General features: G+C 32.8%; 1 protein-coding gene across 6 annotated transcripts in view; it reads right to left on the bottom strand.

Annotated features, from left to right (window-relative positions):
* LOC117177806 (diacylglycerol kinase theta) overlaps nt 1-26,213 on the bottom strand; it is an 86,703-nt gene extending 60,490 nt beyond the window's left edge. For all 6 annotated transcript variants that reach the window (XM_033368743.1, XM_033368744.1, XM_033368746.1 and 3 more), the window contains exon 1: nt 24,974-26,213. In XM_033368743.1, the coding sequence (XP_033224634.1) occupies nt 24,974-25,109 (136 nt within the window). In that variant the 5' untranslated portion in view covers nt 25,110-26,213. The remainder of the gene's footprint in view (nt 1-24,973) is intronic.
* Between the last annotated feature and the right edge of the window lie 1,586 nt (nt 26,214-27,799).

Here is a 27,799-nt window from a genome sequence, read left to right as displayed (position 1 = left end):
AAATTTTAAATCGCGTAATTAGAAAGAAAGTTACAGGCGTTTGAAACTACCCCTGCAGGCATTGGGGTTGAAAATTCAACCCCCCCTCACTTGGGGAGGGTTCGTAATCCTGGTCTATAAGTTTGTGGAATTTAGAGACAATCGAAAAACATGACTTTTTGAGTTGGGGCAGTTGAGGAATAATGCCCCATATACAAGTCGAGCCTGGAGTTTGAATTGTACAATTTTGACTTGCATTTCATTCAAAGCTAGCTCTAAAGCGCTAAGGCATGTTCGAGGGATCTGTTTACATGATGGATGTAAACATTCATAGCGATCGTACCGAATTCGCGTGGAGCTCATATTTGTTCTTTTAAACATTTATTTAATCTTCAAACATTGTAATTATTTCAACAATTTTCATAAATGGCTATTTTTTGAAGAATACGTTTAATTTATTATGTTGCTTTATTAATTTACAAGAAATATTCATTATTTAAACAATTTTAATTTAAATACTAAGACTAAGAATGTCTAGCCAATGACTCTTTTCTATTTTGCTTTATAAATCTACAAGAACTAATAATTAATGAAACGATTTTTATTGAAAAATTAAGAATTTACCCGTTTTTCTACAAGTAAGTTTGTTTACCAAGTTAACTAAGAATGCCTACCCGATGACTTTTCTTTTTTGCTATGCAAATTTGCATAAACTGTTAATTATTTAAACAATTTTAATTAAAAAACTAAATTTGACCTTTTTCCTAAGAGCCAGTTCGTTTTCGGAGTCCAACTAAGAGTATTTATCCGATGACTTTTCTATATTGCTTTGTAAATTTACAAAACTGTTAATTATTTTACCAATTTTAATTTAAAAATTAGGAGTTTGCCCTTTTTTCTACAAGTCAATTTTTTTAAACATTCAAGTAAGAATGTCTATACGATAACTCTTTTGTATGCTGCTTCGCAATTTTACAAGATGTATTCATTGTTTCAACAATTCTAATTAAAAAATTAAAAGTGCCCTTTTGTTAAGAGTCAATGTATTTGCGGAGTCAACCAAGAATGTCTATCCGATGACTGCTTTCTATTTTGCTTTGCAAATTCACAAGACCTATTAATTATTCACAGAATTTCAAATTTAAAAGCCAAGAGTTTAACTGGTTTGATACGAGTGAATCTTTTGACGGAGTCGACTAAGAATGTCTGTACAATGACTCTTTTTATGCTGCTTTTCAAATTTACAAGAACTATTAATTATTTAAACAATTTTAATCACAAAATTAGAAGTTTGGCCTTTATCCTAAGAGTCAATTTGTTTTCGAAGTCAACTAAGAATGTCTATACGATGACTCATTTCTATATTGCTATGCAAATTTACATAAACTATTAGTCATTCAAACAATTTTAATTAGAAAACTAAAAGTGACCTTTTTCTAAGAGTCAGTGTGTTTGTTGAGTCAACTAAGAATGTCGATCAGATGACTCTTTTCTATGCTGCTTTTTTAAATTTACAAGAACTATTATTTATTTAAAGAATTTCAATTTAAAAATAAGAGTTTGACCTTTTTGCTACGAGTTAATTTTTTTACGAAGTCACGCAATAATGTCTATCGGATGACTCTTTTCTATGTTGCTTTGCAAATTCACAAGATGTATTAACTTTTTAAACATTTTTAATTAAAAAATTAAGAGTGTGGCCTTTATCGTACGAGTAAATTTGTTTTCGAATCAACTAGGAAGGTCCATTAGATGATTTTTTTCAATGTTGCTTTGTAAATGTACAAGAACTATTAATTATTGAAACAATTTCAATTAAAAAATTAAGAGTTCGGTTTTTTTCTACGAGTAGGCTCTATTTTTTAACATAATTAAATGAGAATATCTTTTCAATGATTTTTTTCTCTGTTGCTTTAAAAATTTACAATTATTAATTATTTTAAAAAATGTTTATCAACAAATTTATAGTTTGGCTATTTTTGAAGTGAGACGCATAATTTGTTTACGGAATGAACTAAAAATGTCCTTCGATGATCGTTTCCTACCATACCTTGTAAATTTATAATAATTATTATTCATTTAAACAATATTCATAACCATATTAAGAGTAAGGGTATTATTCAATTAATAAACACAATCTTTTTACGAAGTCAACTAAGATTATTTTTGCAATGAATCTTTCCTACGTTTTGCTAAATTTGCAAGAATTATTAATTATTTAAAGAACCTTCATAAAGAATTCAGAATTTGTATATTTAAAAAAGGAAAGGGTCAGTTTTTTTACAAATTCAACTAAGAACATCTTTCCGATTAATTATAATCATTAAATTTTCATGATTTATTATTCAAACTACTTTCATGAGAAAATTAAGAGTTTAGGCAGTTTTTGAAGAATAGGCTTAATTTGTTCACGGAATCAACAAAGAATGTATTTCCAATCACTTTTTACTACGACACTTTGCAAATTTACACTAACTATTTATTATTAAAATAAATTTCATAAACAAATTCAGAACTTGACTGTTTTTTAGATTTTGAACCATTTGAACATTTTAAACAAATTAGTTTTTATAAGAAAATGTATGCACTATATATTTAATAAGAATTAAAAAAGTAATTAAAACTGTAGGATAGTAAAAACTTTCATTTTCATTAGTTTTAGTAATTATTTCTTTTTATTAATTTCTTCTAGTAATTTCATGATAGTCTGTATGAATTTTGATACAATTTATTGACAATGCGGCTACAAACGAAATTATTCGAATTACCCTCAGTTGCCTAAACATTTGGCTAGATGAGATGAAAACTGCAGAAAACCACTTCCCGTGTTTAGCCGGTTTTTCAAAATTCGAGTACACAACCCGGTCGTACGTCATAGATGGTCACCCATCCAAGTGCTAGGGACACTCGAAATGGCTTGACACTTGGACTCTTCTCGAGTCGAGATTATTTACCACCATGTATTTCTATGAAAATCTGTACGCACCAACATTTTAGATGTTTTTTCTAAGCTTGCACAAAAATGTTTAGTGTTGCGCAATAATTTATTCTGCATCTTGAGAGGGTAGCCGGGCGGAGCCGCGCACAAATAAAAGTTATTAAAGCAAAACTGAATATCGCGGTATCATATTAAACTTCATTGAAAAATAAAATAATTGCAAGTCAAGGAGCGGGTCGCGCGCGAAGCGCGCGTATAAACTTCTAGTTATTAGTATAATTACTGTAAAGGATAAAACGTCAGCTTTCTTTCAAACTTAATTTTTTAAGCTTAAAATGTTTTAAATGGTTTTGTTTACGGCAAATGATGTAAACCCCCTTATCAAAACTACAGATGACATCATTTTTTTTTATAATATTAAAAGAATTTTAAATCATCGAAATAGGTGAAATCCAAAAAAAACTTCTTAACGCTTATTTTTATTTATAATAAAATTTCGGCCCACTTTTTAATCTTAGGGTTTTTAAGGGGGAAACCTTAGCCTTTTTACGCCAAAGAAGAAAACAAATCCAAATTTGAAAGAGGCTAAATTTATTCTTGACATTACAAGTCGTTGAATTCGATGGTATAACCCAAAAAAACCCTCCCTTTCAGTCAATATTTGTCTCAATGGCAACATTTTTTTCTCATAACTTTGCATCTAATTGGGCTACACTTTGCTGACGTTTGAATCCGGTTGAATTCGGTGTTTGAATTCGACTTTAAATTCGTAAATTTGTCAAAAATTATAGTCATTCAAATATTAAAAAGTTTCAATTTTTAATGGCACAATCTTATACGAGTTAATGTCAAATCAAACAATTTAAAAAAAGTAGCTTTAAAACTGTAGCCAGATGCTTCCAAAATGAGATAATCCTTAAATGATATAATCACTTCAATTTTTCTTTTCGTTTAAGCTTAAAGTTATTACAATTTAAAATTTTTTATTTCAAACTACGGGTCAGACTTACAAAATTACCAACAAGTTTAATAATATTTACAATGTTATAATATTAGAATTACAATAATACAATACTACAATAATACCATAATAATATTTGTAAATAATGCAAAAAAAGTGAATGTACATGTTGTAAAAGTCACTTAAATACAGCCGACGTGATCTGGTCTTAAAGAAACCCTTAAATAGCTGAGGGTGAAGAAAACAATCTTTTTATAGTCATTAAATGAGGGAGAAAAAAATAAAGGAAGGAAGAGAAAAAGTCGTCTGCAAAAAAAGTCGTAGCATATTTTCATATGAGAACTATAAACACGAAAAAATGTAGATTTTAGTAAATAAAAACATTCTATAACGCTTAATATTATAAGCAGTAAACCCACTTTAAACGTCTTAGAGTCTTAGACCCTCTCCTTTTGAATTCATGTTGAAAAAACAAAAGAAGGTACACTGAATATTCTAAGTAACGAGGGGCTTTTTTCAACCTGAGGAAAACAATGTGCCCTTCAAGTTGTTAGAAAATACTGACTTCTATTGTTTAATAAGTGCTTCAGCTCACATTGTTAGATTGTATGGAGAGAAATACGGAAAAATAACCAGGATCAAGAAATTAAATTAATTTAGCAATTTAAAATATCTTTATTCAAAAATATCTTTTTAACCATAATAAGGGGCCTTTCATGAATTACGCAAATTACGTAGTCTTACAAAATCCGAAGATATTTTGAAGTTCTGCGAATCACTAAAAAATAAAAGTTACATAGATTTGATTGTAAACAGATGTTTTTCTGCAGTACACTGAAAAGACGGTCGCAAGTGCAGAACTAGAAAATCCAAATTTTTATCCAAAATTTTAAAAAATTAGTCACAAATTAATTAAAATTTAAACGTAGCAATAACTTTTGCCAACCTTTTGAAAATGATATTTCTTATTATCCATTATAATTTAATGAAAAAAGAAAATATATGTTTTGGAACAAAAATACGATCTATTAATAATACGATCAAAAAATCGTATCTATCATAATGTGATGTCGCCATTAAAATTTTGATTTTTTTCGAAGGGATACATTTTATCTAATTAAAGATTTTTTTACTCGCATCCAATATCCCTATATCTAGGTAGTAACTTTTCATTTTTTGAAGAAATTGTACATTTGTTTTATCATCACTATCTAAAGCCGGTTTTTAAATTCCATGAAATTTTAATCTGAAAATTCGTAGTCGTTTTTCTCGGAATCGGCTAACTTTTTTACTTAAAATTGTTTAAACTGTATTTCGAAATTTAATATCTCGAAAGCATGATCTCAACTCATCATAAAACTAGATAATTTGTATTATAAGTCGTTATTTAATTTCTTATTGAATTCACTAGAATTCTTTTAAATTCGTCTAGATATTTCAATGAAAGCTTTGATTTTAGTTGAAGTCTTTGGATTCTTTCGAATTCACATAAATGCCTTATAGTGCCAGTATTTCGAAAAATTCCGTAATACTAGCTCTGGCGAGCTGAAAATGGGTTACGCTCTTTTTCAAGACAGCTTAATGTTTGAAGTAAAGTGAAAGAATAATACAAAAAATCTCCTTGCTGCGCTCGCCTTTAAAAATTAAATCTAATTCTAAAAAGAAACATAGAAAAATACGAACACAAATGTCAGTTTTTTCAATTCCAGCATGGAGAGAAACTCAGATATTAGACATTACCCGAATAAAAATTCTTCGACTTGAGTTCGACTTGAATTGCCCCCAATCAAGACATGCGTAAGTCGACAAGGTCAACTTGAGCATGTTTCAGTTTGAGGCGGAGCCAGCTTCAACTTATGCCTTGAAGACAAGTTTCTATGTCTTGAAGACATAAATTTATATCTTGAGTCGAATTTTTATGAATCCAACACGCGCGGTTGATAACTTCTAATGTATATCTGCCCTAACAAAAAGGGTCATTCTAACAGTCATAAAAGTTAATCTTTATTAATGGTCAAACAATCTTGTATATTTTTATACAATATATATTAACTTCTAAAAAGTTACAATTTTTATTTTTTTGAAGAGAATTTTTAAGGTTTATACTCGTTCAGACCCACCGATTCTGAATTTTTGAATTAAAAATAACTAATTTAATAATTACAAATTTTTCATTCATCAATTTTAATCTCATTTATGAGCCCAAAAAGTTTCGATAATCTCAGCCAAGATAAAGCTCGTCTTGAGTCAAGTAAACGTCGTCTTAGCCAAGACAAGGCTCAACTTCAGACAAGTAAACGCCGTTTTACCTATCGTGGCCATAAACGTAAGGCGAAGGCCTATGTCTCGACTCAGTTTTGAGACGCAGCCAGGCATCGATGTCTTGGAGACGAACTCAAGACATAAGCAAGTCGAACTCAAGTCGAAGCATTTTTACTCGGGTATACAGGGTGATTTTTTTAACTTAAAACTTTCAAATCTCATTCTGAGGAGTACAGACAATGATTTTAAAATCGGTTCCCCCACACCACCCCCTGGGGCCGGGAGTGGCAGCAAGATTGAAATCTTAAATGGAAACACCTATTTTTTATTGCATATTCGGATTCTTTGTATCAAAATGCGTATGATTTGTCTAAAAAAATTTTCTCGTTTCGCGATAGATGGAGCTGTAATCAACGAAATTCAATTTTTCTTCATTTTACTGTTACTGAGAATGCACACTTACGAATCTGCAATACTCGAAAATACTATTAAAACAAGCTACTACTTCAAGCGTAACCCAGGAACAACGACGTGGACGTAGCAGTTTTCTGATCCCTTCGGGGGGTTCGATTAACGTGAGTCCCCTTGCCTATCACGATTCGGGGTACTCAGGGAATTATCTTTTAATTAATGTAAGTGCTCAAAATCATGACCTTCGGCTTCAATGCACTTAATATTCCGTAATTCAAATGAATTTACACAACGGAGAAGTGTATCTTCTTGAATTTCAGCACATGCACTTGTAATTCGGTCAATCATATTCTCACGTGTTGTTGGTTTTTCTTTGTACACTTTGTCTTTCAGATAGCCCCACAAAAAGAAATTTGGTGAAGTGAGATCTGGCGATCTTGCAGGCCAAGTTATCGGACTGCCTCTACCAATCCAGCGACCATTGAAATTACGATCAAGAACTTCTCGTGCTCAAGTCTTCAAGCAATGTTGGCAGTTCATTTTCCAAAATGTCTTGATATTTTGGACCATTTAAGCTGCCTTCGATAATGTCGGGACCGATCCGTTCGTTGCCAATTATTTCACACCATTCGTTGACAGTCCATGGACGCTGGTGTTAGACTTAACCAAGCCACTTCGAATTTGCAATACTCCAATAGTGCATGTTGTGTCGATTAACTATTCCCTGGTTCGTAAAAGACGATTCGTCAGAGAATAATACATAACGAAAAAAGTTGGGATTTTGTTGTATTTGTTCGCGTGCCCACTGAGAAAAAGCTACCTGATTTTGGAAATCAACGCCATGAAGTTTTTGACTTGAAGAGACATGATACGGATGAAATTTATTAGGTTTCAAAATTTTCTAAACACTGCTCTGAGATATTCCGACATCACGAGAAATTTCTAGTGTACTAACGCGAGGATTATTGGCCACTGCAGCTAATACAGCAATTTCATTATTTTCGCCAGTGACTTTTGTTGTATGGGTCCTTTTCTTAGGTTGAACACTTCCATCGGTAGTAAATTTTGTAATATTACAATAAAATGAAGCACGTGACACAATCTAATTTGCAAAGCGCTGAGCGTAGAGATTGACAGCATTATCAAGATTTCTTTCAGCTTCTCCATACACCAGAACCATTTCAATTTTTTTCGTACGGTTAGATACTCCATTCTAAACTAGTATTCGGAATACTCTTTGATCTAACTAAAATGAGTTTTGTCTTAAATGTATTTTTTCTAATTTACTGTATTTAAGGAAAGAAAAAAGTAAGCACTTTCGTAATGTTTCGACAGCCTCCGCTGACCTCAATCTACAATAATGCCAGAGCTAAAATTTAGGAATATTCAGCAAACACTGTTTATGTAAACGTATCATTTAATAATTACTTCTTAAGAACGGACATACGTTTTGGCATGTTTTTCAAAATAATAATCACCAAAGAGATTCGAAGATCTATTGCTCTTATATTTAACTGACTCCAAAAAGAAGGAGATTCTACCTATGTTCGTCGCGATGTATTTGTTTCATGTACGAGTTTTTATTGCACTCGTTCATCGATTCTGTAGCGATTTAAAAAATACTTTTTTTGCGTGGTGAGTCATGTCACAATGAAAATGATGTATTTTTTATTGTTAATATATTGCAGAATCGTAATCGTGCATTCTCAGTAACAGTAAAATGAAGAAAAATTATCCAAAGAATCCGAATATGCAATAAAAAATAGGGGTTCACATTTACGATTTCGAACTTGCCCCCACCCCCACCTTCAGGGGGCGGTGTGGGGAAGCCGATTTTAACATCAGTGTATGTACTCCTCAGATCGATTAAATTTTGATTGATAACATTTTTTCATAGAGTGCCTATTTTTCGAGATATTTGAATAAGATCTCTAGAAGTAGAGAATGAAACTTATTTTTTTTCTGTTTAAATCAGAAGAAGATAAATTTCAATAAAATAAAAATAGATTTCTTTTAAAAATGACTTCAGACGAAGAATTCTTTTTTAAATTATCAGCTCACCTTAAGTAGTAAATTTGAGATTAAAGATTGAAGGTTCTAAAGTATTTTGAATCAGGTTACATTTTTTTCATGATTGTGAATTTAGGGCCAAAATTAAAAAATTTGACTCAAATATTAAAAATTCTATTAAATATGTAGATTTTCATGGAATTCATAGCCAGCGAGTTTTTCGAGTCTTAGAATACAAATTTGGGGTCAAAATTCCTAAATTTGACTTAAATTTTGAATATATGTTATTAATTACGGGATAAGCAGTGGATGCTCCAAATCACAAAACAAGAATTAATTCAATAAAAAGTTCAAAATTTGAGTCAAATTTTGGAATGTTTAAATTTTGACCCAAATATGTTGTCTAAGGCTAAACCCCACTTTTTTGCATTTAATGTAAACCTACCGATTTAATACATTTTTCAAAATTGAAGTCAGATTTTTGAATTTTCAAATTTTAAAACAAAATTTATGTTCTGCGACTCGGAGAACCTTCTGGTTATTACTATTATGGAAATCTACCGATTTATATTTAAAAAATCGAAATTTGTGTCAAATTTTGAATTTTTAAATTTTGACCCCAAATTCCTGTTCTATGTCTCGAAAACCTGCCTCGCACTCACTTTCATACAAAACTAGTAATTAAATAAAATTTTTTAAATTTAAGTGAATTTTTGCCATTTTTAAATTTCGACTGCAAATTTATATTCTAAGCCTCGACAAAAAATGACTTTCATGGAAATATGGAAATGTACCGATTTAATAAAATTTGAGCCTTTGTCATTTTTTTACTCTAAATTCGTGTCACGTGACTTGCAATCCGCTTGGTTATCACTTTATTATAATTCTACCATTTTATTAAAATCTTTCAAATTTGAGTAAAATGTTGGAATTTTCACATGTTAAAACAAAATTACTGTCATGCAAATCCACAGATTCAATCAAATTTTTCAAAATTTAAGCCGCTTTATTTAATTTTAGATTTTCCAACCTAAATTCGTATCCTTCGACCCGGAAAACTTAGTACTGAGATTCCTTAAAATCCCCCTATCTTACCCTATCTGTATTGAGGGGGTATGTCAGGTGGAGGGAAGGTTAGTACTCTCGTGCGTTACAGAAGGTATCATTTAAACAGTCCCTTACACTAAAAAAAATAAAATACATTTGTTCCAGAACAAGATTCTGGTTCCAGTTTTGCTCCGGCTAGTTTTACCGAAATTTGCTCACTTCCGTGTCACGCAGTAGACGATATCAGAATTATTCTCCTAACCTCACTGAAACTTTTGCCGAAATATTTTTAATTTTTAAGGGTTGCAAGTCTTACCTGCAAAAATTTTAACTTTTGTTTTTTCTGTGTCGTTTTAAATCTGGTGTCCCGATTTATAGCTTGAATTAACTCATATTACCCGTTTCCCATTGCTGTTAAGGACGCCGTTAGCAGACGACAGTTTTATTCCATCGTAGGATAAACTTTCGCCAAATAGCGGGAAATTTTACATGCAACAAAATTTAGCTTCAGTTTTTCTGTGTACACATGCAAGAGAATAAAGGAATAAAAAATATTTATTGCGCACTTATGTGATGCACTAACCATTATCTGGTATTCCATGGTTACTAGGCGCAACGATTGCTAATTTACAGCATGTAAATGCACATTGAATAAACATTCAAATAATTTGAATAAACGAAGTCTCAAGTCGTCCCGAAATTTGGGATGACTAGCTACTTCTCACAATTTGGCTAGTCGTTCCGAAAATTATGTATCTTTTTAATTTAACTCCTTTTGAGTTAGCCAAAGATGATCAAAAATGCTAGCTGTCCCTAGAAAATAATTTCAGAAACGAATAAAACTAAAAGTTAGGTTATGTTTTATAAAGTGTAGTCCTTTAAGCTTTAACTCACCCAAATCAATTTATATATTTGCTCTGTGTCACCGTAGTCTCAAGTTCGTTCGAAACTTCCCTATGAAGTTTCTATGAAACTTCACGCGCGCTTGGATTGGATCTTACTTTTATCATCTGAAGCTTGATAAAATTATAAAAATTTTATATTTTTATTTATTTATTTTAAATATTAATACAAATTTACAAAATGTTTTCAGGTAGAAGTAAAAGGCCCTTAAAAAATACTTTGTTTATGTAATCAACATTTGTGAATTTTAGAAAAATTATTTCTTCTGTCTTACGGTCACGGCAAAATAAAAACAAATTAGAGCTAGCAATTCAACTCCATTTATTTTTAGAATTAAAATTAAAACTTTGACGACATTGCATTTTCGGTCGAAGAATGGTTTGATTTGGTGTTTCCAAATCTTTACATCGTAATGAACATTTTTCCGTAAAAAACATTTTTTTGTTTAAAATAAGGAATATCTTGGTAAAAAGTTTAGAATTTCTTTAAATAGGACTTGCTAACTACCCCTTTTCCAACGCCCCATGAGGGGCGGGAAGGCACCTCCATGACCGGTCACAGAAATAATGTAAGATCACACCCCTGTCCCTTTTCCAGCGCCTCGTGGGGGCGGGAAGGCACCTCTGTGACTGGTCACAGAAATAATTCAAGTCACACCCCTGCCCCTTTTCCAACGACTCGTGGGGAAGGACGGCACCCCTGTGACTGATCACAGAAATAATGTAAGGTTACACCCCTGTCTCTTCCCCAGTGCTTCGTGGAGGGGGGGGGGGGAGGCACCCCGGCGACTGGTCACAGAAGTAATTGAAGTCAATTTCTTACCCTTTTTTAGTATCTCGTGGGGGAGCGTGGGCAAAAAGGTACCCTTGTGACTGCATATATATAATTTAGCTGTCATTCCTACACCTTATAATAGCTTGGAGAAGGTGGATGATTGGTCACAGACATAATGAAAGTCACAACCACAACACTTTTGAGTGTCCCGCAGGGAAGGGTGGGGCGTCCGTCTGACTGGACACATGAATAATTTAAGTCATACTTCTTCCCCTTACAAATTTCTTAAGGGGTTGATTAAAATAACACTGGGAGTTAGTCGGGTAAAGCTCAAAAAGAGAATGAGGTGAGTAGGAGGACGGTCGATTCCATCAAAACATCTCTATTTTTCCAGCAAGTTTTCCAATACTCTCTTTTCGAAACTTTATCCTATAATTTCTTTCATCACAAATTCATTTTTATTTTTATTTAAAACTTTCGAAAAACTATCTATTCATTAAGAAATTTAAATCAAAATAATCATTGTTTACTTTAATGTCACGTGTGAGCGTAGCCTCACAAATTATTTTTCCATGTTTTTCAAAACCACAACTTTCCTTCACACAAAAAGCGATACCGAGTTGAAAATTTGAGACACTAAATATGAAGCACTAAAAAATGTTTGTGTGGTCCTAAATTTTAAAAATAATTTAAAAAGTTATTATGTAAACTTTTTTTTGTTGCTTTTTTCATAATTATAAAAATTTATCACCAGCAAAACATTTCTTAGTGCGTCATATTTAATTTCCCAAATTTTTAACTCGATATCGCGTTGCGTGTGAACGTTAGTTGGTTTTGCAAAACATGTGAGCCAAATTTTTGAGGTAAAGCTCACATGGCCTTAATAATGTTAGTTTAGAAAATAAAATATCAATTAGGTATTTTCACTTCAATTAGCAGCTGACTTCGATTGTTTTTTCCTCAGCTTTTAAAGAAGTGAAGTTACCTGATGGTTTACGTGAAAATTCCTAATGATTTGTCTGTATATTTCGAAATTTAAATACACTCGAGTCGCGGTACTGCGAACATTTAGCGCAGGTCCACCCTCAATAGGGAGAACACATGAGGGGACCCCACTCCACGAACTACTTACTATTTTCAAATGTCAACTGTTTACATCCTGACAGTTTGTAGTGACGATTTGAATCGTTATTATTAAAATTATTATTAAAATGAATAGAGCGAAGGAAACGTTGAAAGACATCACAAATTGAATTGTGCATTTGATGAAATCATCAAATGTAGAAATGAGTAGTGGGGGTAAAGGGGTTATGGCGTCATTCTCACTATCGGGGGAAAAATGTACTCAATAGCGGGAGTTCGCAGTATTGAATTTCGCAGTACCGCGACTCTAGTGTAATAAAATTTAAAATAAGTTGGTGGTAAGCCTGTTCTCATTAGATTAGTAGAACATCTGATAAAATTATAAACGAAAAATGAAGTGACAGGTGCCGACAGGAACGAAGATTATTCCATGATATTTACTGTGTAAATGGATTAACAGGAATTAGAGTTTTCTGGCATATTGAAATAAAATTTTAAAGATGGTTAGGCTGAAAAATAGTCGCGGCTCGAGGACTGAATATCACTTTATTTTATAAACCATAATTGCACTATTAGCATTTTTTCAGGACGATTGGCTAAATGGTTAAAATAGGCTAGTTGTCCCGAATTTCCGGATGACTAACATTTGTAGTAATTTTTGTTTAGTTGTCTAGGCTAGTTGCCCTAGGCTAGTAGACTAGGCTAGTTGTCCCGAATTTCGGGATGACTATCATTTATCGTGATTTCCGGCTAGTCGTGCCGAAATTCGTGATGACCAGCCCAAGATGAAAAAAAATGCTATTTATCCCAAAATTCGGGACGACTAGACGCAGCCTTGAATAAAAGCTTAATTTACTTCTACTTTGATACACTTTTAGTGTTCGGAAAAAAACAGCTTACACTTTTTGGTTAACGAAAAACGCAACTTGCAATTTAGATTTCCCTCCAGAATAACGTCAAAATTAGATTTTATTTTCAAGTATCAAACGCAAAATTTAAATTGCAAGATTTTTTCGATTAAAAGAAAGTAATTTTTTAATTCTTTAACAAAATAAAGGTCAAGTTCGTTTACCACATACTTCCGGTAAAAATTAAAAAGTTTAAGCATTTTCAAAATTAAAAAAAAATTGTATTAAAATAAAAAGTCAACATTCTGAACATTTTCAATATGTAAATAGAAAAATTATCGCAATGAGAATGTAATCAATAAAGCCGCAGGAGCGTTGAGAAACGTTTTTAAAAACAAATTTATAAAATCGCAGTTCCTGTTTATAACTAGTCCGCCAGGGGTTTAAATCGCAGGTTTCGATTTAAGTTACAATATTTATGATGTTTCTTCTTGTCGTTTGGCTCTAAATGTGAATTTTCAATTTTCTTCATATTATTTTTGATAAATAAAAACCAAAAATACAAGTCCTATTAAAAATGGTTTTGAAACATGTGTAGGACTGTTTAAAAGCTGCAATTCTCCCTTGGAACTTGTTCTGTTTTGACGTCGTTTGGCTCAAAAGCTGAGCTTTTATTTTTGCACAGCATTTTCGATAAATGAAGCCAAAATTACAAGTCCTGTCAAAAAATGTTTCAGGGTACAATTATAGGTTTTTTAAAAAGCTTCAATACTCCTTTCAAACTTTTTTCACGTACCTATAAAATTGAACAGTTCAAAGGTTTCTGCCTTCACGTTATCATTTTAAATGCTCTCAGTTGAAGATTTAATCAATAAATTTAGAAATGTTCAAAATTATATCATTTTAAGGAATTTTAATTTAGAAACATGAAAAATTGAACGATTTAATTCTTTCAACCAAACATTATTTTAATTGAAAGTTAGATTATTTTTAATTTAATTCGTTTTAAATTCATAATTGTTCAACTGTTATTTATACGTAAAAATTTTTATTCTATTAACGGCACAAAACATTCGCCTAATTGGACCCTCCTATCGGTAAGTATCAAAAAGGGTTGCGCAAAAAAAAAGAAAAACAAAAAGTGAAAAGGGCCTCTAAGGCTCTCTGTAGGACGAGTTTCTCTCTTTCTCCTTTTTCTCTCTCCAGCAACCCTCTTGCCCCTGTCATCCCTCACGGGTTTTCGAGCACCCTATCATCCCACCCCCACGATCAATGCTCGCAAGAGCCACGATGCGCGCGCTCTCTTCTCTACGTGGGTTTCTCTTTTGCTCATGAACTATGCGACACTCTAGATCTAGAAGCTCCAAAGATAGAAGCAAGACTTTTCTTAAATCCAAACAGAATCCCACTTTCTGATCTAATGCAGGAGGAGGCATAAATAGGACACCCTTTCTCTCTCGATGCAGGGCACGAAACTATTTCATTTTTGGGAATCAAATGAATGAAACTTGAAGGAATCCTGCGACCTTTGAGAATGCTCTAATTTATTTCCTCTCTATTGGATTTTTAAGGCTTCACTGAAAATAGGTGTCTATGCTTAGCGAATTAAGAAATCATTAATGGACTATCAAAATTCCTGCGTTACCCCCCTTATTAATATCATTAAATGGAAATCAAAAGAAGAAATGAAAGATTATTTAATTGATATAAAATTAGTGTACATACATTAATATTTATAATTCATAATTATCTACTGTAGGCTCTGTTCTCCCTCCTGAGTCATTAGCTTCAATAATTTGACGCCGTTTTATTTATTTTAAATAATTCTTTCCAAAATTTAACTTTTTAAAATATGAACAGGGTGGCGACAATATTGAATTTTCCAATTTCTCTTACCCTTCCCTGCAATTTAGACGAATTTCACTGACAGGAAAGTATTACAAAAGCGAATAAGGTTTCATTGATGTGCCAAGCAAAATAGTGAAACAAGCCAGCAAACTGCGCTTCACATAGAAGTATGAATGTATCCAAACAATCAATAAACAAATAACTACAAATAAAAAACTAAGAATCGAATACTATTTTTAAGGAATGTACATAAAAATAATAATTATATTGATATTAGGAAGTGCTTGCGAAATAATATGATAAACATCAATTTCTATTTTCTCTGCCCATTTCCCTGACATTTCCCTGAATTCCCTGACATGTGGCCACCCAGATAAAGTAATGCAACTCTAGCAATATATATGAATTTTTGATCCGAAAAAAGTTTGGTCAAATTTTGGGTTTGAGGATACAATAAAGTTATCGCAAGTTCAAAAGTGAGCATTGTTAAAAGGAATTCATAAAATCAAAGAAAATATTACCATTGCTGAGTGTAACCAATTTTTCAAAGAGAGCGAAAGGCGAACATTAAAAAAATATATTTCAGGTTAAAATTGTTTGTTTAATGTTAGTTATTTAGAGTTGATGTATTTACTCCAAATGTTGTATGGCTCATTTTCTTTCTCGAATGATTCTCTAAAAATCTCTTACATACGCTTTTATTTTAACAATGTTATTTAAGATCTTTCAAGGGATAAATGACTTAAGATAACTTTAGTGCCTCTTTCAGTATCAGTATGGAATATATATATATATATATATATATATATATGTATATATACAAATTCTTGGATATACCTAAAAATTTGGTGGAAACAAAGAGAATAAAACAGATAAAAATTATAGTTGGGCCTGCCAAATATTTGTCTGTCCATATAATAACTATATTCTATAGTTAAAGAAACAAAAATGAGGTTGATTGCACCGAATACCATATGATAAACTTGTTGATACAATATGTACACTAAGTTGATTCATTTTATAAGGCGAAAAAATTATTTTTGAATCTGAACACGCACACTAGCCTAAAATAGAAGAACGCCGATCCTCGAAAATACACCAAAATCGATGTTCAATTAAGTTGCAAAAAATTTGAGCCCCACAGATTCATTATGAGAATCTAGGAGAAATTCATAATTTTGAGACTGTTTTTTCTCGTTCAGAGCAACGTAAAGTTCTGTCTTCAAACTATCAGTCACCTGTCAATATGTGACCGCCTGCATCGAAATTGATGCCTGGGCGTTCAAAGAAATTTCCTCCAGATTTTTTGCATTCAACAAAGTAAAGTTAGCTGGTGGTTGGTTTAGGAAAAGATGCAAAATATCACATTCCATTGGATTGGTGCTTTCCTATGCATTTGAGAGGTAAAACGGTTCTTACGAAAATTAAAGCAGATGCAATTCTACGCAAAACTAAAAAAAGAACGTTTCTCTATCACCAATAGTTTCGAAGTTACAGCCTTTCAAAAACCCCCGATTTTTTCCAATTTTTTTCCAAAAATCACTTGTTTTTTTTTGTTTATTTCTCTGTTGCTCGGATCCTGAAGGCCAGATCTAAAATTGGTCAATAGATGAATAAAGTAGACGGAAATGCCTGTAATTTCGAAAAAGAACATTATCCTAACTATAACAGATCGCGAGATAGCACCTGCCAAAGGTGACCCATTTCTACCTGTATTTACAGGTGAATTCCCAGAGAGTTTTTCGGTGAAAAACGACAACAAAAATAGGCATATTTGGAAGGTCATTACTCGTGACCTATTGGAAGTAGGAACTTTTTCTTTTTTTCCACTTACGCAGAATTAAGTCCTCTTGTATTCATTCTCTAGTAACTTTCTTATGTGATAACCCTAAAACGAGCTATTCACAAAAAACTGAACTCTAGAAATTTACCTGTAAATTCAGGTCGAAATGGATCACCTTTGGCAGGTTCTAACTCGCGATCTATTATAGTTAGGATAATGTTCTTTTCTCGAAATTATGGGTATTTCCTTCTACTTTAATTCATCTGTTAACCAATTTTAGATCTGGCCGTCAGGATCCGAGCTACAGAGAAACAAAAAAAACATGTGATTTTTGGCAAAAAATTGGGAAAAATCGGGGTTTTTTGAAAGGCCGTAACTTCGAAACTATTAGTGACAGAAAAACGTTCTTTTCTTAGTTTTACGCAGAATTGTATCTACTTTAATTTTTGTAAGAATCCTTTTACCTCTCAAATGCACAGGAAAGCACCAATCCAATGGAAAGTATCATTTTGCACATTCAACCAAAAAAATGTCCATGTTCCAGGCCGAAAACCTGTTCATAGAACCTGGCCCTATAGTATGCACCCGAAAATGAATTACTTAAGAGAAAAAAATGACTGCCCCAGAAATTACCATCTTCATCCTATTTTTTCGACCAGATGACTGGACTAAGACTGAAAATTCTCATTGTGAGACTAATGAAATTTGAGCTGCAACAAATTTAACACCAGCGTTTTTCTGTGAAGGTGTACCTTTTTAGTCAAGTAATTTAAAAAAAAATACAAATCCAGCATGATTAAGCGGTCCCTTATTTTATTTTTTTATTTATTTATAATGTTTTTTTGTTTTATAGAAATAGAATTATCTGCTTTTACATTATCATCACATTACCATTATATTTTTTTAAATTCATCTATAAGAATATGGCATACGAGACCCAGTTACCACTCACAATAAGTAAATTTAAAAAAATATGTTTATTATAGAATAATATAAAGCAAATAAGAAAAAATTATTATTTTTCTTAAAACAGAGTAAAAAAGTTTCAGTAAATTATTTATCACGATGATAATATAAAATGGGGTAATTTTATTTGAACATAAGTTTAATACGGGCATTTTCAAGATATCCCGAAAATAAAAACAACAAAAAATCAATAACAAATACAAAACTCAAATTAAACCTCTGTTGGCTAAAACGTGCACCCTGGTGGACACCCTAAAATAGGCATAATAAAAAGGATTACGGTAAAATGTGATAAAGATTGGCCGAAATAATGGGGAAAACTGAAGGATAAATTTTGTATGGCAACATGCAAAGAGTATTGAGTTAATAGTATAAATCTGGGGCATAATGACATAAATCAAAGACTTAAAGTGTCTTAAAAAATAGAGAAACGGTATTAGGAGACAAAATACCATCAGAATCAGGCAAAATGGCCTAGGAATGGAAATTCTTTAATAAACATGAGGCCGAATTTCATTAGAATCAGGTGTAATAAAATAGGATCATCACGGCATAAAATGATGAAGGGATGTCATAATGGCATGAGGATGTAACAAAGTGACATAACGATGGGGCAACGTGTCCCAGGTAAGGAAAGTATAATAGGATGGTAAACGTAGATATATAATAGGGTAAATATAGGGCCTAAAGGCCAGAAAATGGGGCATAATTACACAAGGATAATACACAGTGTAATAATTAATAGAAAGAGTGTTAGAAATTATGGAAATAAATTGAAGGTATATTATATGTATGTGGGGCGAAATTGCATATAGGTATTCGATATTTTTTAACGAGGATTAGGTCAAGCTGGTAAAATCTGAATTGGATGGCACGATTGTGGGGCATAATGGCCAAAATAAGGAAATAATGAGGCAATATCGCAAAAGAAAACGAAATATCTCGTCCTCCCGAAATTCGGGATGAGTGGTCAAGTATTTTTCATAAGCTTGGCTAGTATCGTCCCGAATTCTCGGGACGACTAATCCATCCTCTTTTCCAACTCCCCCAATTTTTCGGGACGACTAGACACAGCCAAAAGGAAAAGGGTAAGGGAAGTTCACATATGACGTCACACGGATATAGTTTTAATTTTTTAATTATTTAATTTTTCCTACACTGACAAAACGATATTCTAATTTTAAGAATTTTCCACTAAGTTGAAAAATATTTGCAACTTAAATAGGCACCAAGAATATATTCCTAATGTAAGATGGAGGCCCTCTTACCTTAAGAATATATATTGTCTAATTTCAAGATTTTCCCACTAAGTTTAAGAATATTTGCAAACTTAAGTAGGTATAGTTAATCTTAGACAATAGTAAGATTCAAATATTTTTATTTCAAAAATATTTGTTTAGCAAATAATACAATATAAATTATTATTATATTATTTATCTTGCCATTTTACGTTATACACAACACACAACTTGTAAAATTGAAGCTGGTTTAACTTCATAAAATTGGAAATGGCACGCCGGTATTTTTCCTGAATATCTTACTTCTTTGTTGAAATGTGACGTCAGACCTTTCTCCCTCTAATATTTTTTGTAAAGAGAAGGAAATAAAAGTGCGCACGCGATTTATTCTTCGAATTGGTTTTATACTACTTAGTGGGTAAAACAATCAAAAATGGAAACTGATCGAAAAGCACGTGGTACGAAACATTAAAAAAAATGATTGAGCAGAGCAAGGCGCATTTTCGTTTGCGCATTTCCTCTTTCCCCTCGCATATTCTCATTTCAATAATATTTTCTCCCTTTGGTTAGAAGATACTCTTAAAATCAGAATTTCGCTTACTTCATTGAGAAGATTACGAAGAATATGCCTGTAAGAATATGACACTCTTAAAATTATAATATCGCTTTTTTGGTGTATCATCAGCTATGTAATATGGACTTTATATTTTTCAGTTTTCTAATAAAAACAAGAAAACCTTTCTTGACATCAAGCATGGAGTAATTCCTCCCCCTTCCCCTCGGTGCGTGATATTATACGTGAACGCTCCCTAAAAGTAAGGACATTATCTATAAATAAAGCGCATATTAATAAAAGGTAGGTCAAGATTAGGTGAAATAGGTTTGACTTTGAAAATATTTGGCAAAATGTTTAAATTGAGACAATAGGCATAAATATAAGGCAAAATGGCATAAGGATCAAGCAAAATGGCTCAACGATACGAGTGTTGATCAGACTTCAATTTTTAGTTCTGATATTCAATTGCTAGTTCGAATTTTATATTAATTTTTCCATTGAATGAATCTAGAAACCCTTTTGAATTCTATGGCATACGTGGGAGTAAATAAATCAATGGATGAATATTGGTTTCACCCTATATGAAAGTTGATATGGTCGTTTATATGGAAATTATGATAAAAGATTGAAGAATGTCGATGCGTGTTGAAGCACATTTAACTCAAAGAAGGTCATTTGAAAAACTGGCAAAGTTGATTCGATGAAGGGAATGTAGAAAGGGGTGCTTTTTGTACCTGGAGTTCCACTCCTTTATCCTCTCACTCTCACCCAGTAATCGCTTCTTCCACTCCTTTTATACCTTCTCTTCCACTCTTTCTCACTATTTTTCCTCTCCCTCCCAACCTCTCTCTCTCACGCGCATTTCAACACGAATGCCACCCTTTGCTTCGAGACCAGACACAACACTGAATGAGCACTTTCCATTCATCCTCGTTGGAGGTCAGCCAGTTTTACCTTGCACGAGAGTGCAGCCAAGGTCCGGAATGCCTATTTCCATTTCTCATCATTCTACTTCGATCGAGTTAACAAACCTTTATCGACCACCTTTTTCTAATTGCCTTACGCCACATTTGTTTCCCTACCAACTTCTTTCTTTCATTCCATTTCATTTTATTGTCTCCCAATTCTACGTGAGACTATCTACAACTGATGCTCGCTCCTATTCCAGAGAGATAAAGATCCTGATTATTTTGAACTCGATTTGGATATTCATTTTTAGTTTAAAACAATTGGAGACTAGTCAAGATCAAAACAGTGCAATTTTTCAAAATTGTGAACGGAATCTACAACTTAGTTTTACTGTGACAGACAATTTATTTCATGTAGATTCTTCAGTAAAAGTTACCTTTTAATAAAATAAAAGAAACTCCACTTTCTCACGAGATATTTTTGCATAATAATTAATTACGTATGCTTGTTAGTTCAAAATGGTCAATTTTCCTGATGAAGCTTAAAACCCAATTTTGCGCTCATTAAACATACAAACGTGCTCTTAATGAGTCTAAACTAAATTTACCGAGTTAATAAATTTCTATCGATCACCTTTTCAAATTGCCGTACACCCCATTTGATTAAATAATTTATAATAATTTTAAATAAGTTAGTGAGGGCAGACAGAGAAATCATATTGGGTGCAAAAATCGGATTTTACGTTGATAATAAATATCAACAAATAAAAACAAAGTAAGTCTAAATGATTTTTCAATTATCTTTTTGCACTCAGAACTAATATACCCGCAATAGTAAAAATAATTGTTAGCGTTGCTGGTGAATGCGCAAGTAGGCTTTTTCACACTACACGGAGAAAAATATGTCGTACAATAATATCGCAAAATCTCTATATATTGCAAGAAAGCGCAATATGATAAAGTGCAAGCAGGTCCCGGAGCTTTGTACGATATTATAATGCACTAATATCACAGAAAAAATGAAGTTAAATTTGGTTGCTGTCGTCTGCTACGGCGTCCTTAACAGAAATGAGAAAAAGGCAAAGTATGAGTGAATTCGAGCTATAAATCGGGACACCAGATTTAAAAAAATCACAGAAAAAAGTTAAAATTTGCTGCAGGTAAGACTTGCAACGGTTAAAAATTAAACATATTCGGCGAAAGTTTCACCGAAGCCCTGGCGGATCGAAGGAACCGAATGGAGCCTCTACAAAATACCCGTAAATACCCCATTGGGTCCCCTTTCGGTTCTTTTTTAAAAAACTCGAAAAAGCAGCAAAATCAACTTTTAGATTGTTGAAATTCGGATTCTACGTTAAAATGCCGCATATAAGGTCACGAAATAATCGCAATAGTTTTTTTTTGCAACGGTAAAAAGTTTAAGAAAATGTAAGACGTATAACGTCTGTCGAATGCTACAATTCAAACGCATCGCCTGTAACCAGCAGCCAACAGGCGTTATACGTCTTATATTTTTGAAACTTTTTACCGTTGCAAAAAAAAAACGATTGCGATTATTACGTGACCTTGTATATGGAATTTTAACGTAGAATCCGAATTTCAACCATTTAAAAGTTGATTTTGCTGTTTTTCTTAGTTTAAAAAAAAAAGGAACCGAATGAGGACCCAATGGGGTCTTTACGGGTACTTTGTAGAGGCTCCATTGGGTTCCTTCGGTCCGCCAGGGATGATGTTACGAGAATAATTATGATCTCGTCTGCTGCGTCGCGCTGAACTGAGGAAATTTCGATAAAACATGTAGAATCAGTAGCAGATAACACGAAAAAAATGTTCTTACTGATATATCTCCTCCGAAATAAATGACACTATTGTAGACGAATTAGAACTTATTGAATACTATTTAACAAAAGCGCAAAAAGTAACTGACAGATGGGAATCCCCATTTCTCTCCAATTTAATGAAGTTAAACGACGCTGGATAGCGCTGGCATCGTAATTATCGCTACACCTCGAATAAAAATGGAGCGATTATAAGATAAAAGATTATCCAGGCAAAGTTAAAAGTCGGAAATTATCTTCGATTCATGTAAAGTTTATCTGGCAAGGTTAATTTTTGTTTCGGTAACCTGGAATCGATGTAAACCTAATCTTTAATTTTTTCTGTGATCGCTTGTTCACTAGTCGAACCCTCGCGAGATCACAAAAAAAGAAATACAATGTGATAGCGTAATAAACTTAAATTTTGACGTTATAGATAGCAAAATTATGCGGTATATAATGTATAAACTTGCAATGTACGATATCACGGTTTGACGCTATTATAATGCGATAATTACGATTTATAGCGCAGGAATTGCGGTATATATTGTAATTCATGCCATATAGTTTTCTCAGTGTAGATCAAATATACATAATAATTTATAGTTCATGAATGCAGGAATGAATGCAAGTTTATGATTGCAAGAACCAACTTTTACACAAACTAGAGATTTATCCTTCAATATATTGATAAGTATGTACCACTTATTTTCTCTAAATTTTAATTGTGAGAAATGGGATACTTACATAATTTTCCCAATTCTAGCAAAAATTCTAGTTTCAAGTATATTTTTCTTGTAATTTTCTATGATTAAAAAAATATGTAAATAATTTAATAGAAAAAATCAAACAAGTCATAATTTTCATTCAACTACTCATAATAAACAACAATTGATCAGAATTTAAATCAAAATAATATTGAATATTAAATATCATTAATATTGTTAGATATTTATTACGGATTGAAGATTGTTTACTGCACAGCAAATGATTTATATTTGTTTAAAATAACTACTGCTGGAAAAATCTAACAAATTTTATTAAACAAAATTTTGTATTGCGTCAATGTCAAACTGTTTTTTGCGATGGTCTATCAATAATGGTGGGTTAACTATGATGGAAAAAATGTTTGGTTATTCCAACCAAACATTTTGTTACTATTGAAGCGATAAAACATTCATTTATATCTGCGAAATGCTTGGTGAGTGAACCAAAATTTGTTTGAAACAAGAAAAATTCGATTTAGGTTTAGCTTGACCATATACTTTGTTGAGTTCATAAAGTTTTGTTGGTATAAACAAAATGTTGTGAGAACAACAATAATTGCAATTGCTCACGTTTATAATTGAGACACTTGTTCGTAAATTGACTGAATAAGTAAATATTTTATTACTCATATAGCAACGAGACGGTTTCGTCGTATTCCATTTTTTTCGGTGAGGTAAAATCTTGCTGGTGAGTGCAGAATGATTCTTTTTGTAATCCTCAAAAGTATAAAGAATAAATGAAAATTGAAGAAACAGTGAATAGTTTTGATGAGTCCAGAAGGGCTCATTAGCAATAACCATAAAGATCGGCTACTAAGTATTTACTTTCTCGTAGACGACACTCAATCATTTCTAGCAATTTCGCAGTGAAAGCTGGCTTGTTTTTATGACATAAATACATTGGCTGGGGTACGTTGATTTATATATTAATAATTCATCAGAGTAGGTACAATATTGATGAGTTTGTGCAAAATATTTCGGGTTTTCTAACAAGGCAAATAATGATTTTTTAAGATCTGTAGATTTCTTATCCTCCTCAGTTATAAGAAACAATGTACAGGATATTGAGTGTAACATACACCTTATAAAAGATGCGAACTCCTGTAGCTGATCACGAATCAAAAAATATACTAAACAATTTAATGCGCAGACAATTGTAAATATTAAGTTTTATAATTCAAAGTTCTAAATATCAAAATTCAGATAGCAGGGCTTAATATCTATAGATTGGTATCCCAAATTTCAAAATCCAAGATCATAAACAGTATAATCCAATTTTCTCAATGTGCTTTATAGTAAGCATTTCGACTAATAATTAGTGGTTTTTTAACCATTCAAAGCCAAGTTTTACTAATTAACTCGGTAAGCAAATGGTTACTGAATGAATTATAAGTAACATTTGACCCTGAATTAATAGTAGGGGTGTATGAAAAACTAAACCACGCCACGGTGGTTCTCGAAACTCAAAAACTTGAAATATTTTAGATTCTTCAATATTTTGAATATTTTGAAATTTTTCAAAAATGTTCCAGACTGTACCCATTCCGGTCTCAATCAGCTTCGGATTTTCTGCACAGCCCAAATCAGTATAGAAACATACTATTTATTAGTAGATTCCAACTAAAGCTATTAGCAAACAACTTCACTGAAAAAGTGCTTCTTTGCACTCACCATCAATATTCAAAACTCCATCATCAGAAATGCAGAACATGAGTTATAGGCTTTCTAAAAATGGGGTATGGACAAGTCTGGTTTGTTGATGTGACCTATAGATATTGTGTTTGGGGTAGAATTAGGGTGTGATCTATGGATCAACCACGAAGTGATGAGATACATGGAAAAAGAAGAAAAAAAAATTGTTGGAGGCGTGGTACCTTCGCAGATGTACCCCTGCTGTATGAGGCCCCAGAGCATGTCGGTGCAGCTATGGCAGTACGTCGGCTTGTGAAAGGTTTTCTTACTGAAGCTGTGCCCATGGCTGGCTGGAGTCTCGGCCGAGACCGACGCCATGTTCCCCGATCCACCGCGGCACCGCTCACGCCAGATTCTCACCGTGAAGCTACGTGGGGCGCGCCGCGCATCGACATATTATATTACATGCCAGCCACTACGTGATCTCGAAACCGTACGCGAACATTGCGTTGCTGCAGCCCGAGGCCCGTATCCCTGTCCCTATCCCTGTCTTCTTCTTCGTCAACGATCGCTCTTCTTACATGCCTGAGGCGCATTTCCGGACGAGGAAATCGCTCTTTCCAATTCTCCTCGTTCTGGGCTTCTGGCAGTCCTCGCCCTCTCACTGTCGTGATCTACGGTTACTACCCGCCTCCACACAGCTGATGGGCATATCACTCGCGAAACTGGCGAAACCACACTATCGGCGCACCGTACGCGCATCCAAGGCACAAACCCAGCGCCGAAGCGCTGTAAACTCTATCAGTAGGCCTAGGAAAGACCCTATTATACCTATAGCCTTCAATTACATTCAGCCCCGCTCCAGACAAGGAGGGCGCCAGCCTCCAGAAACCACCCTTCCACTCTGCAAATGCAGATCTTCAGCCAATGTTCTAAATAGTCCTCTTTTTTTTTAAATTCTAACTATTCTTCATTCTCTCCTTTCCTAAATGTAACACACTTCTACAGTTGTACACTTTCTTCCTCTTGTTGATTATTCGTAGGTTTTGAGGAATCTTCAAGAACTATTCATTGAATTGAAGATTGATGATGATCCTCAGCAATTTGAGTTTTTGTCAACTGCTTAGATTTGTGAAGAACGAGAGAGTCTCCGTTCACGCACTTTTGTGGCGACAACACCCCTCGCGCGAACCAACTTTCCGTGCCTGGTGGCTTTACAACACCTTCTTCACTCGCGTTTGTTTGTAATTATATATCTTCTTAATTATCTTTTGATTGGTTAACTTTATGGAAATCGGTGAAGAAGCTTTTAACTCGTTCGCTCGGCGATTTCGAGCTCGGGCTCGAGGGATCCCGGATCCCGCGCGTCCAATCACGATTCGACCGAACGACGAGCGACGTTCAACCTCGACGGCAGAACGACGTCGACCATGACGGCGAAGTCGAGCTTTGCGCGCCGACGCAATTTGTGACGTAAGTAGCGAAACGTGTGTAGCGCCTAGTATCAAAGGAGAGAAACTTCGTTAGTAAAATAGTAGAGTGAAGATTTTTAATTATTTTCTCGAGGGCTAGATCCGTGGCATGGTAGATTCTCCACATTTAAAAAAAATGTCTGTGCAGGACCCAAGAATCATGGTCATAAACTTGGATCAACTAAAACGCTTAAAATAGGTGCATTTTGAATAAAATTACAAGAAAAGTCGCATGAAATTTCGATAAATTTCTTCAAAAAGTCGTATCAAAATTTCGAAAATAATGGGGAAAGAACAGTATCAAGCACTGAAGAACTACAACAATAATAACTTTATTTGTTTAAGAATATAGCTTACATAATTTGTATTGATTTTCAAATATTCCTTTTACGATCAAAATAAGGTTTAAAGTTAAAAGAATTCTTTAACTTTATACTGATTTAGTTTGAAGAATTCCAAACCTGGATTTGAAATATTTCAATCTGAAATGTTAAACTTTTCAACTTGGATTATTTTTAAATGAGAGACTCTTATAATTTTCATCAACCCTCAAATGGCACACTTCAACCCAGCATACGTAAACGGCATACTGGTGCGAATTGGGATTTTGTGATTTCATATAAAGATTTGAAGAGATTATATTACGCTATAAAAAATTGTGATTAAAAAAAGGTGTTCTTACAAAATATGCATTATAAAAAAAAAATCATAATTTTTTCAAAATAGATTCATTAAAATAAAACTGAAGCGATTGTTTATTTAAAGACATTTTTTCATGAAAAAAGTATGCCAATGCGATAAAATTATATTAAACATTTTTGCCGATGTGTCCGAATTTCGTTATTTTGGTATGAAATATATAGAGTGGAATACAGCACACATTCTGATTGTTGTAATATACAAGCATATTATTGTAAAAATAGTGAAAAATATAATAGAATGTTAGAGAAAAGAACAAACTTTTATTACTTATGTTTAAAAAATTATTAATATTATTTTATTTTGAAACTGTTAACTCTTACGACAAACATAATTGAACATAACTCATTAAAACCATTGCAGTCAACATTTCTGCCTACATCGTATTCAGACTCCTCTGCTAATCCCCGTAGAACAGTCCTAGAACTTTACAAATTGTAAAGACGTCCTTCCTCCGCCATTCTTTATATAAAAAATAGATTTAAAAAATATATTATCATATCAATTTAAAGTTTAAAAATAGTGAATAATTATAAAATTTGTGCTATTTATACACTACTTTGACTGAAACATGAAATGTTATTTATTATTGTTTATATTATTTCTTTTTATTTATAGACATAGTTATGAATAAATTGACTTACCTTTTTATCAAAGATCTTGTTTCAGACACAGAAGGGGAGAGACCTTAAAAATCGTTCTAGCAAAAATATCAGCCCTTTAAAATGTTTGCTAGTGCGAACTCGCACTAACTATAAAGTGTAAAGCTGCAATTAGAAATTATTCAATTTTTAATGTATACAATGATAAGGGTACAATTTTTTCTGGTCTTTAATTCCAATTAGACAATTATACAAATCATGAATAATTTTATTAAATTAGAAATCCTTTACTGAA

The sequence above is a fragment of the Belonocnema kinseyi genome, chromosome 8 (genome assembly GCF_010883055.1).
Source record: "Belonocnema kinseyi isolate 2016_QV_RU_SX_M_011 chromosome 8, B_treatae_v1, whole genome shotgun sequence".
In the NCBI taxonomy this organism is placed as follows: domain Eukaryota; kingdom Metazoa; phylum Arthropoda; class Insecta; order Hymenoptera; family Cynipidae; genus Belonocnema; species Belonocnema kinseyi.
The sequence above is the reverse complement of the archived record's forward strand: the minus strand, read 5'-3'. Positions and strand labels throughout refer to the sequence as shown.